The 14,169-nt window shown below is 38.2% G+C and overlaps 1 protein-coding gene across 1 annotated transcript; it reads left to right on the plus strand.

Annotated features, from left to right (window-relative positions):
* Window positions 1–11,968, plus strand: si:ch211-63o20.7 (Serine/threonine-protein kinase pdik1l-B-like). Its single transcript, XM_059355659.1, has 4 exons — window positions 1–187; window positions 1,330–2,089; window positions 3,358–3,583; window positions 10,218–11,968. The coding sequence occupies exons 2-4, from the start codon at window positions 1,361–1,363 to the stop codon at window positions 10,460–10,462; spliced, it is 1,200 nt and encodes a 399-aa protein (XP_059211642.1). The 5' UTR covers window positions 1–187; window positions 1,330–1,360; the 3' UTR covers window positions 10,463–11,968.
* Window positions 11,969–14,169: the final 2,201 nt, after the last annotated feature.

A 14,169-nucleotide genomic window follows, 5' to 3' on the forward strand; every position in this document is an offset into this window, starting at 1 on the left:
CAAACGGAAGTTCAGACACGGAAGTCGTTGTATTTGCTTCTACTATGTGAATAGTTGTGTTGTTCCTCTGCCCTCTATTTGATTCGTTTTAATTAATAAATACTCCATCGTCGATTATGGTGCGAGGCAGTTTGTTAATAAGATTCAAATTGATTCACTGCTGGTAATGTAAGCTGAAGTCTTGTTGGTAAGTTTGAAACCATAATAACAAAAGCTGATGTTTGTGTGTCGCTGTCCTTTGAAACTAACAACGCTCAGCGCTATGTTTATATTATTATATATTTGGTTATTTACCGTCTCGAGGCCATTCCTACAATGAAAGTAGTTTGTGTTATGAGTTGTGTTTTGTATCGTTAACATAATCTGGAGGAAACAACAGGAAAGCTAAGTTAGTCGCTATAGTAACGTTACATAATGTTCACGTTCACAGTATGTCAGGAACCAGCTGGGTTCAATTAAGGCTCCACGGCTTCATTTGGGAGGTCCCATAACAACGTAAACTTAAAAAACAGTCTAAATAATGTAACGTGTCTTAGCATAAAGTTTTTTCCTGCGTTTTTTTAAACTGTTAACATCAATGTTATTAATACGACACTCATTTAATGTCTTGTTTTTAGTCACATGCCGTTTCTTAATTATCGTCACATAATCGCCTAAGTCATTTATTGTCAATTTTTTTTTTGCCTAAATTATCTCCTCATGACGCCGGCCACCTAATGTAAAATCGTTTACATCCTCAGTTGATCGGATCATGTGATTTTACCCCTTTAAGATAATTGCCTATGTCAAGTGTGACTTAAGCGGATTTATTATGCCTAAATCAAAATAAAATGTGACTTAGGCAATTTTTTGAACATGCCTTTGTGACTTAAGCAAGATATGGTAACACTTTATTTTGAATGTGTCTACATAAGAGTGACATGAGTGTGTCATAAACATGACATGGGATGTGTCACGAACATTAATGACACTTTGGCGTAACATTAATGCTCATGATACTGTCATGTCATGTTTCTGACAGGCTTGTGTGACTCTTATGTAGACACCTTCAAAATAAAGTGTTACTATATCTTGCTTAAGTCACAAAGGCATGTCCAAAAATTGCCAAGTAATGTATTTCTCTTAAGTTACATAATTTACACACAGTGTTATTACTATGCCAGTAGCCATCCTTTGTTACATCCCTTTTGAGTGAAATGATCAATAAATGTCATATGTCACACTTTTGGTGAAGTTTTTTGTGTTTCCTGCAAAACTTGAAAAAATGAGTTAGGTGATTATTTTAACAGGGTGCCGTTGTGCTGACCGCAATTATTTTATTTTTCGTAGCGCTCAAACCGGACTTCAGCAGCTGTGAGAGATGGAGGAGCTCTACACTTTAGAGAGGGAGGTGGGACGAGGCAGCTATGGTGTGGTCTTTGAGGGCCATATGGCCAAAACAGGACAGAGAGTGGCTATCAAGCGGCTGCCCTGCAGCAACCCGGAGTGTATTGAACTCTATCTGCAAGAGCTGTGGGCCATGAGAGCCACAGCCAAGAACCATGTCAATGTCATTGCACTCCACAGCTGCCTCCTGCAGACTGGGCCAAGGAGCCTGAAGCCCCTAAAACCAGGGAAACTGCCTCCACGTCTAGTTGAGAGTGTGCTAAAGGGCAGAGTGGCTGGAGCATCACAGAGCCAAGAAAGGAATAACACCCAGCGGAGGACTAACTCCGTCCCAAGACTCCAGGACAGAACCAATGCTGTTCAGGCCAGGCCAAAGCTTGATGAGAAGACTAAAACGAATACATCTGATTCTACAACCCCACAAAGGCCTCAAATCAGAGCCAGAAAGAGATCGGCCCAGAGGGAGGAAGAGCAGCCGGGACCCCTGCGATGCTTGGCCCTTTGGCTCGTCATGGAGTACTGTGATGGGGGCGACTTGAATCAGTACCTGCTCTCCAGGCCACCTGACTCCCAGCGTAACCACAGCATGGTGCGACAGCTCTGCAGTGCTTTGGCCTTCCTGCATAGTCTGGGTATCACCCACAGAGACCTGAAGCCTGACAACGTGCTGGTCTGTGTGACACCCAAAGGCCCTGTTGTCAAGGTAGGCAGACTGTTGATGTGGTAATGTTTACGTCAAATCAAGTGCCAAGCATCCTAGCGTCAGTAATTTGAAAGCATTGTGCTTCTTAATTATTATTTCCTTTTCAGGGGTTATTTGGTTTTCACAGTATTAATGGACATGTGACACAATAAAAGAAAAATAAATATGTAAGAATAATTGGAAAAAAAAATACTGTCCTTATCCCACTGTGCCAAAACTGTTATCTTTAAATGACTTGTTTTGTCTTGTAAGTCCAAAACCCAAAAATATACAGTTTAATATAAGAAAACACATAAAAGCAGAAAGTTTCTATATTTAGAGGCTCAAAACAGTGTTTTTTGACAATGATTTATGATTATGAAATATCGTATAATATTTTTCTGTCAATTGACCTGGTATTGGCGAAACATTTTACGCTGTATCATATTGATCATTTATGATATAAATGATCAATATTGCACATACAAACATTGGTACTGGTCACAGGTACTAGAATAATAAAAGAAATTGCTTCAGTCCACTAGATGATGGTGAGTTCAGACCTCATATTTTATTTCAATGATGTATTATAATATTTTTGCATTGTTTTGCAAAATACCTGCACAGTACCCCACACATTTTAATCCATGTATGTAGTATGTAGACTGTAATACAAAAAATAGTTTGTGAGTTGAATGTTACATTTATGGAAGGTTTTTATGAAAATGTTGGTTAGTCTGTCTGCCTGGAAATCCCTTTTTGCTGCAAGAAAAATTATTGAAGTGTGATTAACAGACTTTATCTTATTAGATAATATGCAGTTGTAAAAGGTAAGAAATCATAATATTGCAATATATGTTTTCACAGCTCAGCATATCACAAAATGTTTAAAATACCGTATTGTGTCTGAAGTATTGTGATAATATTGCGTCATTGGGCCACTGGTGATTCACGCCCCTACAAACTACTAATTGATTAGTTGACTCGTCGTTGCAGCTCCAAAAGCAATGTCCAAAACAGCTGCTATTTGTTTCTGTTGATGGACCAATCGATTAATTGACTGATTGTTACAGCTCTACTGACTTAATCTTTCCAAATATTGCTATGTATTGACCGGTATTGACTCGACTCACTTTAAGTGAGTTCATTTTTCTTTATTCTATTCTTCTTTACTTTATGTTACTAATCTATATAATATGCAGGCCTAACAGGAAAGAGAAGGTTTGTGAAAAAAGCTTTTATGCATGCTGTATTTCTTTTTTTAATTATTTTGCCTGTCCAACCTCTAGGTGGCAGACTTTGGTCTGAGCAAGATGAGTGAAGGTCTGGTGGATGGTGATCTGACCAGGCAGCACTTCTCCTCCACTTGTGGCTCTGACTTCTACATGGCTCCAGAGGTGTGGGGTGGACTGAACTACACAGCCCAGGCAGACATCTTCTCCCTGGGTGTGTTGTTCTGGGCGGTCCTGGACAGAATCACCTTCTTGGAAGAAGGATCCGCACAGGAACAGCTGGGTAATTACACAGTAGAAAGTCAATAGAAACGACAAAAGAGAAAGAGAATATGTGAATTGTTTCAGTATCTTTATGGTCATGGAAGAGTGTTAATATGTTGGGTGACACATCAGCGCTAGGCATGTCATGTTGTATTCCTCTCAACAGCCACAGCGCTCACAGAAAGGTTGAAAAGGTTGACTGTGTGGTCAGGCAAGCAGATGACGAATCACACCAAATTGAGTTTGACTTAATTAACTGGGCCATATTAAAAATGTCACATGCTATACATCATACATTCATCACCCATGAATGGTACAATCATAAATCTAAATGGCATGAGGATAGTAGGATGATTTATGCTTTGTACATATTGATATGGATTATAGTCACTCTATTTTATATCATACAAGCAAGAAGTTTCTGCCATTTGAATATGACGTTTTTTTCTCGTAAGCCACCTTTGGGTCCTAACCCAGTTATTTTAATAATGTCAGCCTACATTAATGGAGATGAAAATACTCTTTTCTACACAATCGGACATGTAAACAAAAAAATCATACAACATTTGAATGAAACAATCATGTTGTCATATTTGCATGTTGTCTCCCGGCGTCACATAGACACAGGGCACTGAAATGAAAGGGGCGTTTTCTGTTCTGCTCCACAGTATCATCAGGCCATCTGCTTTTTTATTACCAATTTTGTGCAGGTGCATTTATAGTAACGATTTAGATGTTAACCCTTATGTGATCCTTAAAAGAACTTATTTGTCCCTAGAGCCACAAAAAGACCACTTCCCCCAAACTGCTGTAAAAATTGTATATATATCAATATTTTTTTCCACTTTAAACGAGTCAATATTTTACAACTACATCAGCCTGAAATATACATTTCAAATTTTAATGATATTTTTTAAGAGTTTTTAACCCTTTAAAGGCCAGTTTGTTTACATAACTCCACTGTTTTTTTGTTTTTTTAAAAACAATAAAAACCCAAATCATTTCCATAAAATGAATTTGAGGCATATTTGATTATTATAATTATTAAGCCCTGAGATGGGTCAATGATTGGCAGCAAAACATTTTTTGATCCATCATTATTTTCTTCTGCAGTGGCGGATTAAGTTAATAATCTTAGCCTATAATGATATACAGTGCTGTGCTGATTTTTGTATTCTTATGCGTATTTGTCACACTTAAATGTTTCAGATCATCAAACTAATTTTAATACTAGACAAAGATAACCCCAGTAAATACAAAATGTAGTTTTTAAATCATGATTTTATTTATTAAGGGAAGAAAGCTATCCAAACCTACCTGGCCATATATGAAAAAAGTAATTGCCCACTAAACCTAATAACTGGTTTTGCAACCCTCTGCTGCAACAAGAATAAATAAATCACAAATTCACTGTGATTTACCACATTTTTTCCCGGTCCTGATTGTTGCTAGACCTGGTGAATCAAGAAATCACTTAAATAGTACCTGTCTGACAAAGTGAAGTAGGCTAAACCTTCTCAAAAAGCAACACATCATGCAGTGATGTGAAGAAATACAAGAACAGACGAGAAACAAAGTAATTGATATCTATCAGTATGGAAAGGGTTACAAAGCCATTTCTAAAGCTTTGGGACTCCAGCAAACCATGGTGAGAGCCATAATCCATGAATAGAGAAAGCTTGGAAGAGTGATAGACCTACCCAGGAGTGGCCAGCCTACCAAAATTATGAGCGCATCGCCGACTCCTCCAGGAGGTCACAAGAACCAAGAACAACATCCACCTCACTTGCCTCAGTTATGGTCAATGTTCATAAAGCGTAGGATAAATGTGTCTGCTTAATGACTAAATGTTCATGATATTCATTCAGCACAGCCAAAATGGCAGGAAAGTAAAAAACTGAAAGGCTGAAAAATGTACCCAGGAGCACATAAAGGTTAAGATAAAGGCTCTGAGATTCTTGACGTTTTTGCTTTAGGTACCTTGAAAGTGCTTGAATTTTATTTATAAAAGCTTTTTGAACCTTGAAAGTGTTCAAAACTCTGGCATTTTCAACATTCAGAATGCTCGTATAGCTGTGCAGAACAGCATTCAGATTTTAAACTCTTTTTTTTTTTTTTTTTTTTTTATGTCTTATTTTCCTGCCAGAGTATGTGGCCATAGGATGAGGAAGCAACTTAATGGACGCAGGGCCCAGTTCTGCTCTGCGCTCCACTGAGTAATGAAATGGTTGTCATACAAATGTCTCATTTTATTCACAAAAATGGGTCTGGCTAGAGCTGACTTGAAGGCAGGAAGATATGAACCATTATCCCCAAGTTTAGTGCCTGAGAACCTCCCGGAGTCATTGATACTCCATTAGGCTGAATAAAATGGTTATGATAGGAGGGAGGGAGAGGTGTCAGTGGATTCAAATGAAAAAAAGGCAGAATGAAATTCAGCAGCCCCGATCACAATCCTCTTTGTGAGTAAGAAAATGGGTAGAGGCAGCTGGAGGCTCTTCACAGACGGATAAAATGCTCCATTATTTTACGTTATCCTCTCTCAAGACCCAAACACCCACACACTTATTTGACTAGGCAGGAGAGCGGAGAGAGCAGAGTCAAGGAGGAAGACACAGTCATTGTGTTTGTCCTTGTTGAAGCCCAGCCCTTTTAGACTTTTTGCTCAGTCAGGTTAGGAAATCATTGCTGGCCTTTTACCAGGCCGGTCCTGCACTTGACTATTGACTTCTCAAGTGTTGAGGTCACGATTCAGTGTTAAACAATCATCAGAGAAGACGACCTGCATAACAGATGTGCTCCATTTAAAAAAAAAATAAATACATTTTTTTTAAAAAGAAAAAAAAGTTGGACCCCACAAAACTGAAAAAAAGATGACAAGACACTTTGAGTTACGACTGATGCATTTTAATTACTTTGGCAGATAATCTTTTTTAATTTTTGGGGATGCAACGAACATTTTTTTTCAATCAATAATTTATTCTAGATAACGCCAACTAAAGACAAATGACCAATTCAAGTTAGGGCCATCTCTGACAATTATTCTCATCAGCAGCCAAAACCCTGGATTATTAAAAAAAGAAAGAAAGAAGAGAATGCTCATCTTGGTACTTCAACTTTGCCCAACTCCTGAGGTCTAATCAGCCAGATTGATTTAAAACACCTGTGAGTGCACAGGGCTCAATAGGTGCAACAGAATATATAGGGGAGTGAGGGAGATGTTAGTCAAAAAAATGCTGGTATCCCAATTCATTACCACATTCTTAAATTATACAGAGAGACAGCAAAATGTTTTTCCAAAAATCTAATAGTTATCTGTTGTTTCCTGAGGTGTTTGTGGAGCTTTTTCATCTACTCCCACAATTATTTTCAGTCTTTCCAGCTGTTTGCAACTCTTACATTTCCTTTGCACACTGATTGTTTTGAGTAGATATTACATACTCAAAAACCTGCCTAGAATTGGTATGGAATATGGACCCAGCTGTAGGCTTTGTACACATACACAGTGGTGGGCGTACAATGGGTCAGTGGAGTTTGCCCAGTGTTGGAGACAGAGTCTGACCTATGTGGGATTTTTGAGGCTGATACTGTTTTTAGGGTGGTGAAATTAATTGATAACCGATATGGTGGCCAATATAGTAATTTTGGGAGCTGGACTGAGAAAAGACCTTTTTATGTGGATTGTGCAGTGATTTTTCACCACTGTAAAGCTACCCAGAGAGCTACTTTCTCAAACATAAAACATTATCACATGATATTTAATGTTATACATTATACAAACAATGTATTACATTGTCAGCCAATTCTATAAATGATAACTGAGAACAAATGAATAAATAGAAACAAAATAAATGGCTGAATTGACATTACTGCAATGTCAGTCAATTGCTGTTTTTTTCTTTCTTTTAAGAAAAAAAATAATGGCCAAGACACCATTTCTCCATCACGCCAAGTATCATTTTCTGCATTTTATATTGTGTAAAAACATTTTCATAACGGCATATATCGGACAACATGATGCCAATAGGCCAACATCGGCCAATAATATCTGTCAACAGATATATGTGCAGATACTGGCCGCAGAGATGCCTGTCTTCTCTCAAATATAATGGAACTAGATGGCACTCTGCTTGTGGTCATAATGCCCCAAACAAAAAAGAACCTCAACAACAATGTCCATTTCCAGAAACCATGACCTGGTTGCTCTCCATGGACCTTGTGAGCAGTTCCATGTAGGTACGCGTTCAGCTAAACAGCACTGAATGTAAAACATTAATTTTTTATTTTGGGGTGAATTGTCCTTTTTTTAAAACTGCATAATTTCACCCTCAGTGCAAGAACAAACAAAACATGGACACGGATAAATTAATTGCACAAATATGTTTTATACACAGTTCCTTACAAGTATTATTTTATGAGTAGCCAAACATTCAATGATGCATCTCTCTGAGTTTAGCTCAGTTGTTAAAGCTTAAAATTGTCAGAATACACACCTTGAGTGTGTCTGTTATAGGGATGGCCGTTTGGAATAAACCTGCCAACTAAATTATCTATAACATTTACGATCAATTAATCGATGAATCGCTGCATGCATACATGGGCATAATAAAAGATATATACAGTACTATGCAAAAGCCTGTTTTGATAACGAACACTTTTATTTTGAAAGGACGAAAAGAGACTTGATCATGTTGATCGTAAAACTACTAAGTCAACTGAGATTAAACTGTAAAGATAACGTCAAGGATTCAATGTTTTATGTTTTAGCCCCCAAAGAGGCATGAGGTTAGTTTTCACAGTAATCTTGCATATTTAAGTGTGTTTTGTGTTTAAATAACTTTTGGATCAAATTAAACCTAGTAATTCATGCTAGCAAAGTTTGATACAGAGAGCTAGTTTTGCTCAAATGAATCCTCTTGTATTTCTCTGTGTTTTACAGTTTGCAAAGTGTAGCTTTATCCAACTTAATTCTCAACTCATTGGCTTATTCACGTACGGCCGTTCTCAGCTAAACTGAGCGCTCAGCTGTGTTTCAGTTCAGTGAGTACTGATATACAGTCAGAGATAAAATTTAAAAATACACAGATCGATTAAAAATTCCACGTGATTGACCATTAATTATTCCCATCCCTAGTTCGTTAAACAGCAAACTGATTGGAGCTTATTATGAAGCTAAGCACTGTTTATGAACAACAAGGACACAGCAGGCACTTAGCAAATGATGTATAAACACGGCTGGTAAAATTGTGCTTGCTATCACATTTAATTTCTTTTCAAATACTCTGATCAGATTTGACATGGAGCTAGTAATGATGGCTCACATTCAATTTGGTGAAGATTTAAGTCCATGTTTACTTGTAATCAGGTAAAGTTGATCGGTTTAGCTCATTGTGAGTGATCACATAATCTGATGTCAGATTATTTCAACCAAATAATTAGCTTTTTGGTGATTTTCTTAAGAGCTCTAACAAATGCATAAATGTTGTGATGACGCAAACACTCAACGGTCACTTTATTAGTAAGCAAGGTGTACCTAATAAAGTGGCGGTGTGGTCTTCATCTGCTTCAAGTTTGGACGTGTTGTGATTCAGAGATGGACTCCTGCATACCTTGGTTGTATCTAGTGGTTATTTGCGTTCCTGTTGAACCAGTCTGGCCATTCTCCTCTGACCTCTGGCATCAACAAGCATCAAGGCTCACTGGATATTTTCTCTTTTTCTGATTATTCTCTGTAAACCTTAGAGATGGTGGTTGGATCAGCTGTTAGTAAAATACTGAGACCAGGCCGTCTGGCACCAACAACCATGCCAAGTTCAAAGTCACTTAAATCTCCTTTCTTCCTCATTCTGATGCTGCTTTGAACTTCAGCAGCTCAACTTCACCATGTCTAGATGCCTAAATGCATTGAGTTGCTGCCCTGTGATTGGTTGATCAGATATTTGCGTTAACGAGTGGTTGCACAGATTTACAGGTGCTTCTCAATAAATTTGAATATCATGGAAAAATCCATTTCCAGGAGTTCAAATCAAATAGCCCCAACCAAGTATTGAGTCATATAGATGGACATACTTTTCAGAGGCCAACATTTCCATATTAAACATACTTTTTAAAATTGGTCTTTTGTAATATTTTTTTTGAGACACTGAATTTCAGGTCTTTATAAAATGTAAGCCATAATCATTATTATTATAACTAGAAGAAATTAAATAAAGACATGAAATGTTACATTCTGTATGTAATGGATCTATATAATGTGTTATTTCCACTTTTTGAATTGAATTACTGACATCAATACATTTTCTATGATATTCTAATTTATTGAGATGCACCTGTACATAATAAAGTGGCTGGTGAGTGTAAAGGTTAATCTAAATCAAGAACAACAGCAGCTATCCTAAATGGCATGATGCCTCAGCATTTTTAAAGGAACTCCAGGTCAAACCCACTTCTTTGTCTTTTGAAAACAGAAAAAGGTACTTGGGCTTTGTTGGCAATTCCTAGAAATATGTCAGTCTGCACTTGACTTTTGCTGTTGACGCGTGGCCCACAATCACTGAAATGAAGTGGCTCCCTGCAGTCTGTGTTGCTGCTGTGAGCCCGGAACCTCCTGCGCGATGACTTAACAGTGTCCTCCCTCGTGTTTTTCTCTTTAGGTGCCTACGTGTGTAAGGGTCGCTCGGGCTGGTTGATTCCTCTGGGGGAAGCTTTGTGGGAGAATGCCGACCTCCAGCTGTGTATCCCTATGAAGTTTAAGAGAGCGCCCCCACTGCCACCCCCTCCTGGTCCAGCCATGTGCACCCTGCTTTTAGACATGCTCGCCTCAAACCCAGATGCTCGGCCCTCAGCAGACCAGCTGGAGGCCAGGGTGCACTCTGCTCTGAAAGAGGACTCCCACTGACAAAGTGCACTTAACAGACCATAATGGCTGTAACCACCACAGCCACTACATGGAAATATCGACTGCAGTGCTTCCTACATGTGTAAGCAATAGCCACTTTGCAGCCACAGGGAAGTTGGGATACGAAATATGTATGATTATCAGGGATTGCAGGTGTTTTTGTTGTCACAGAAAAAAAGATACATTTCTAAGCTGTGTAGAAAATTATATAAAGGGTAAATAGTAATAAAGACGCTCACTGAACTGCAAACAGAACATGCAATGTTATCAAACAAACCCATATAGAGATCTAGTGGGACTATCTCAGGCTATTTGTGATGTCAGCACCATGCTGTTGCTTAGGCTTTAAATGCTTGACATAGAAAATCGATTTTAGTGTGTATATATGACTGAAAGGAAATGCAAGGGATTACTGCTGCTGCTTTTTGTCTGGGTCAACATAGTTCATATTATCTCCAATTAATTTGGGTGTTACTTTTGACTTGATTTGAAGATATTGACCTTTTTTACTTGTTGGAAAATGTAGCTACCATTTCATTATTTTGTGATTTTATAATTTTATGTTCAAACTTGTTTTTTTTTCTCCCAAATATACATACACTGAATTTGATCAATTATCTTTGAAATAATGTTTTAATAATAAAATAAAACTGCCTTTATTGGATCAGGGTTGTATACTTTATCAGCCAATATATAGAGATTTCAGCATTGGCCTGAAAAATCCAGTATCTGTCCACTCTAATATTACCTAAATATTTCCAACACACTGATGTAGCATATGTCTTAAATATGTAAAGTAAGTGATTTAAAAAAGTAAATATTTGTAATAGATCCCAGTACAGCACTAAATACCTTTGTGAAACTTAGCAAATCTTAATTGTTGTTAATACTGTCAGCAACAGGTGCTGTGCCAATTTCTTACGTAGGGTGTGGCATATTTTTATTTATTTTTTTTAACAAATGTCTTATGTATAAATAAGGTGTAGTATAGCCTAAACACGTGCAATAGATTTGAGTTAGTCTTTATTTTTTTTAAAACTAAAAAGCTTTACACACAAATTTAAACATGACTTAGTTTTTCTTATTTTAAAATGTTTTCCTTGTTAAAAGTTAAGTCAAACTATGTAACTGTTAGCATTTTTGTGACATCTGCACTGGCTCGAAGTGACTGACGATCACTAATACACCGTCCCCTCATGAACAGGAAATTAAAGCCAGACATTAGGATTGTTGCTGATCGTATCCATGCAGACTCCACAGCATTTATTACTGGTCATCAGTCTTGGTCATTGACCATCCATATCTTAGATGACTACATATTTCACTTGCCTGAAAAAAAAAAAATTATAACGGCAACCGCTTTCTAACCACTTTTGCACAGAATATAAGTGAACCTGTACATGATGCGTAGTAAAATGTTTCGTAAATTCATGCTTAGCAGTTTTACAGTGAGGATAGTGACCCACAGAAAGAAGCCTTCAGAATAAATGCATTATGAACATAAAAGTACCCGTCTTCCTGTTATCTGTGTGATAAGACTCAGCAGTGTCTATGATGTGGGTGTCACAGGGACGACAGTGGAGATGAAGCTCACCTGACCTCTGTGCTCCCAGCAGTTGTTTTACAGATCTGTGACCTTTACTAGTGAGTGACTCCTCACATTCAGCTGGCCAGCCAACGGCTCACCCGGATGACCTTTGACCTCCTGACTTCTCAGGAATTTAGAGAAATTGATTGTTTAGGGTTGAATGTGTTCCATGAATGGTGGGAAAATCTCTTCAAAGGTATTCATGATTGGTATATTTGGGTCTGATGATTGATTTAGGAGATATTATAGGCTGAAATGAATGAGAGATAAACACTGCCTACTGTATGTCTGCACACGTAAAATTACACATGGAGCTGGGAACTGGCTGTCAGCGGCTCACTTCAATACATGCAGTGTATTTTTCAATTTGTGCACAAGGCAGACTCAATGTGCTTCACAATGGATATAATTAGTCAAGAGTTAAAAAAACCCCCAAAACAAACAATTTTAAAAAATCTATTACGAATTAATTGAAGAGTGCAGGTAGAAAAGCTATGCCATATTCAACACATACACACACTTACTTACTCACACATGTGTACCCACTCCCACAACCACACACGCATGCACACAGTTCAACCGAATGCTGTTGTAAAAAGAGGTTTTTAATCTGTTTTTAAAAATGGCTACTGATGTGGCATGTTTAACTGTGTCAGGCAGGGTGTTCCACTTTCGCGGGGCATAAACAGTGTAGTGAAGTTTAATTGTACTTATGGACACCATGATCACGGTCACCTATCCGACGTGAATATTAAGTCACCATGTCAGACCTTATATCTACACTGTTTAACAAAAGTCGGCACCTATGCACAGTCCCATTATGTTTTACAGACGTGTAGTTAACTAATAAGGTAAAACATTTTGTTTATGCTGCATTTTGCTGAACTTTCACTTCCCTTTGTATCGTGCGTAAGGCAATTCCCTCAAAACAGCCTAATTAAGCCTCAAAGCTTTCCAGCCAAAATCTAATTCATTATCACAAGAAAGCAATCTTTGTTATATTGAGATAACGAGATAATAAGCCGTTATCACGAGATAAGTGCATAAAAAAAACAAAAAAACCCATGGCCGTTCTCGGCTTCTTTACCTTTCCAGTCTTACAACTTTACTTAAAATTAAGACTCATGATGCACCACTACATTATTCTCCGCATTGAATGAAACCAGATAATGTATTTACTTTTGGGGAGTAGAGTACGTACTGCAGCAACACACCTAGATTCCTTTTCTCTGGTAATGTTTGTAGACAGGTCCTGTAACCTTCACTTCAGTAGAGTTTAACTGAACTTGCCATACTTCTTCTCGTCTTGCAGTGAAGATTAGACAAAACTCTGCCTCCTCTACTGCACAAATCAGCTCGGCACAGACTCAGCCAGCCTGAGTGGGGAGGGGGAGTCCTTTCACATTTCACAGCTGATAGCAGGAGTGAGCAAGCGTAGAGAGAAAGCCTGAATGTGGCCTATTCCTCAATGCGTCAGGACTGCAACAGCAACACAGCAGTAGCACAGTCACGACACAAGGGCTGCATCCAGGAAATTACACACGGCCGTTCAGCTTCACTCACCCCATGTAGCTGAATCTATATGAGACATAGGTCGGCGCATGAGCCTATTGTGCTTTATTGCTAGCTATTTTTCAAATGACAAACCCTTTCCAGTAACAGTGTGGCTGAATTCAGCATTCAGTCAATGTTCAACAGACAGGTAACTGATAGAGATGTAATTGGAAAGGCTGTGTCAAATGAGCCAGTAAAACACTCTCATAGGGCAATCATCAGGGGTCTCCTCTCAGGGCTGGCACCCTTGACATTGGGGAATACATTATAGGAGCCACTCTGATGATATGACCTTTCATTGGAGGCTAAAACCTTTCCCGCTATTCTGTCATTTAGATTTAATTATTGAAATGTCGTCAGGAACTTTTCACACAAAGCAGGACGCCAACAGTAACTGAAATATACTTTATTCTTTGAGTAAAAATGGTCAACTGATGTGCTCAACATCTGGAATTTACCACAATACACAAAGCCCAAGAATGCATGACAGAAACGCAAGTAATAGGATTAACTGTGGGGCTTTAAAAAGCAATTTATGTAACGCTAATATTCAATTTCCTGCCCT

Source organism: Centropristis striata, chromosome 18 (assembly GCF_030273125.1).
Source record: "Centropristis striata isolate RG_2023a ecotype Rhode Island chromosome 18, C.striata_1.0, whole genome shotgun sequence".
In the NCBI taxonomy this organism is placed as follows: Eukaryota; Metazoa; Chordata; class Actinopteri; order Perciformes; family Serranidae; genus Centropristis; species Centropristis striata.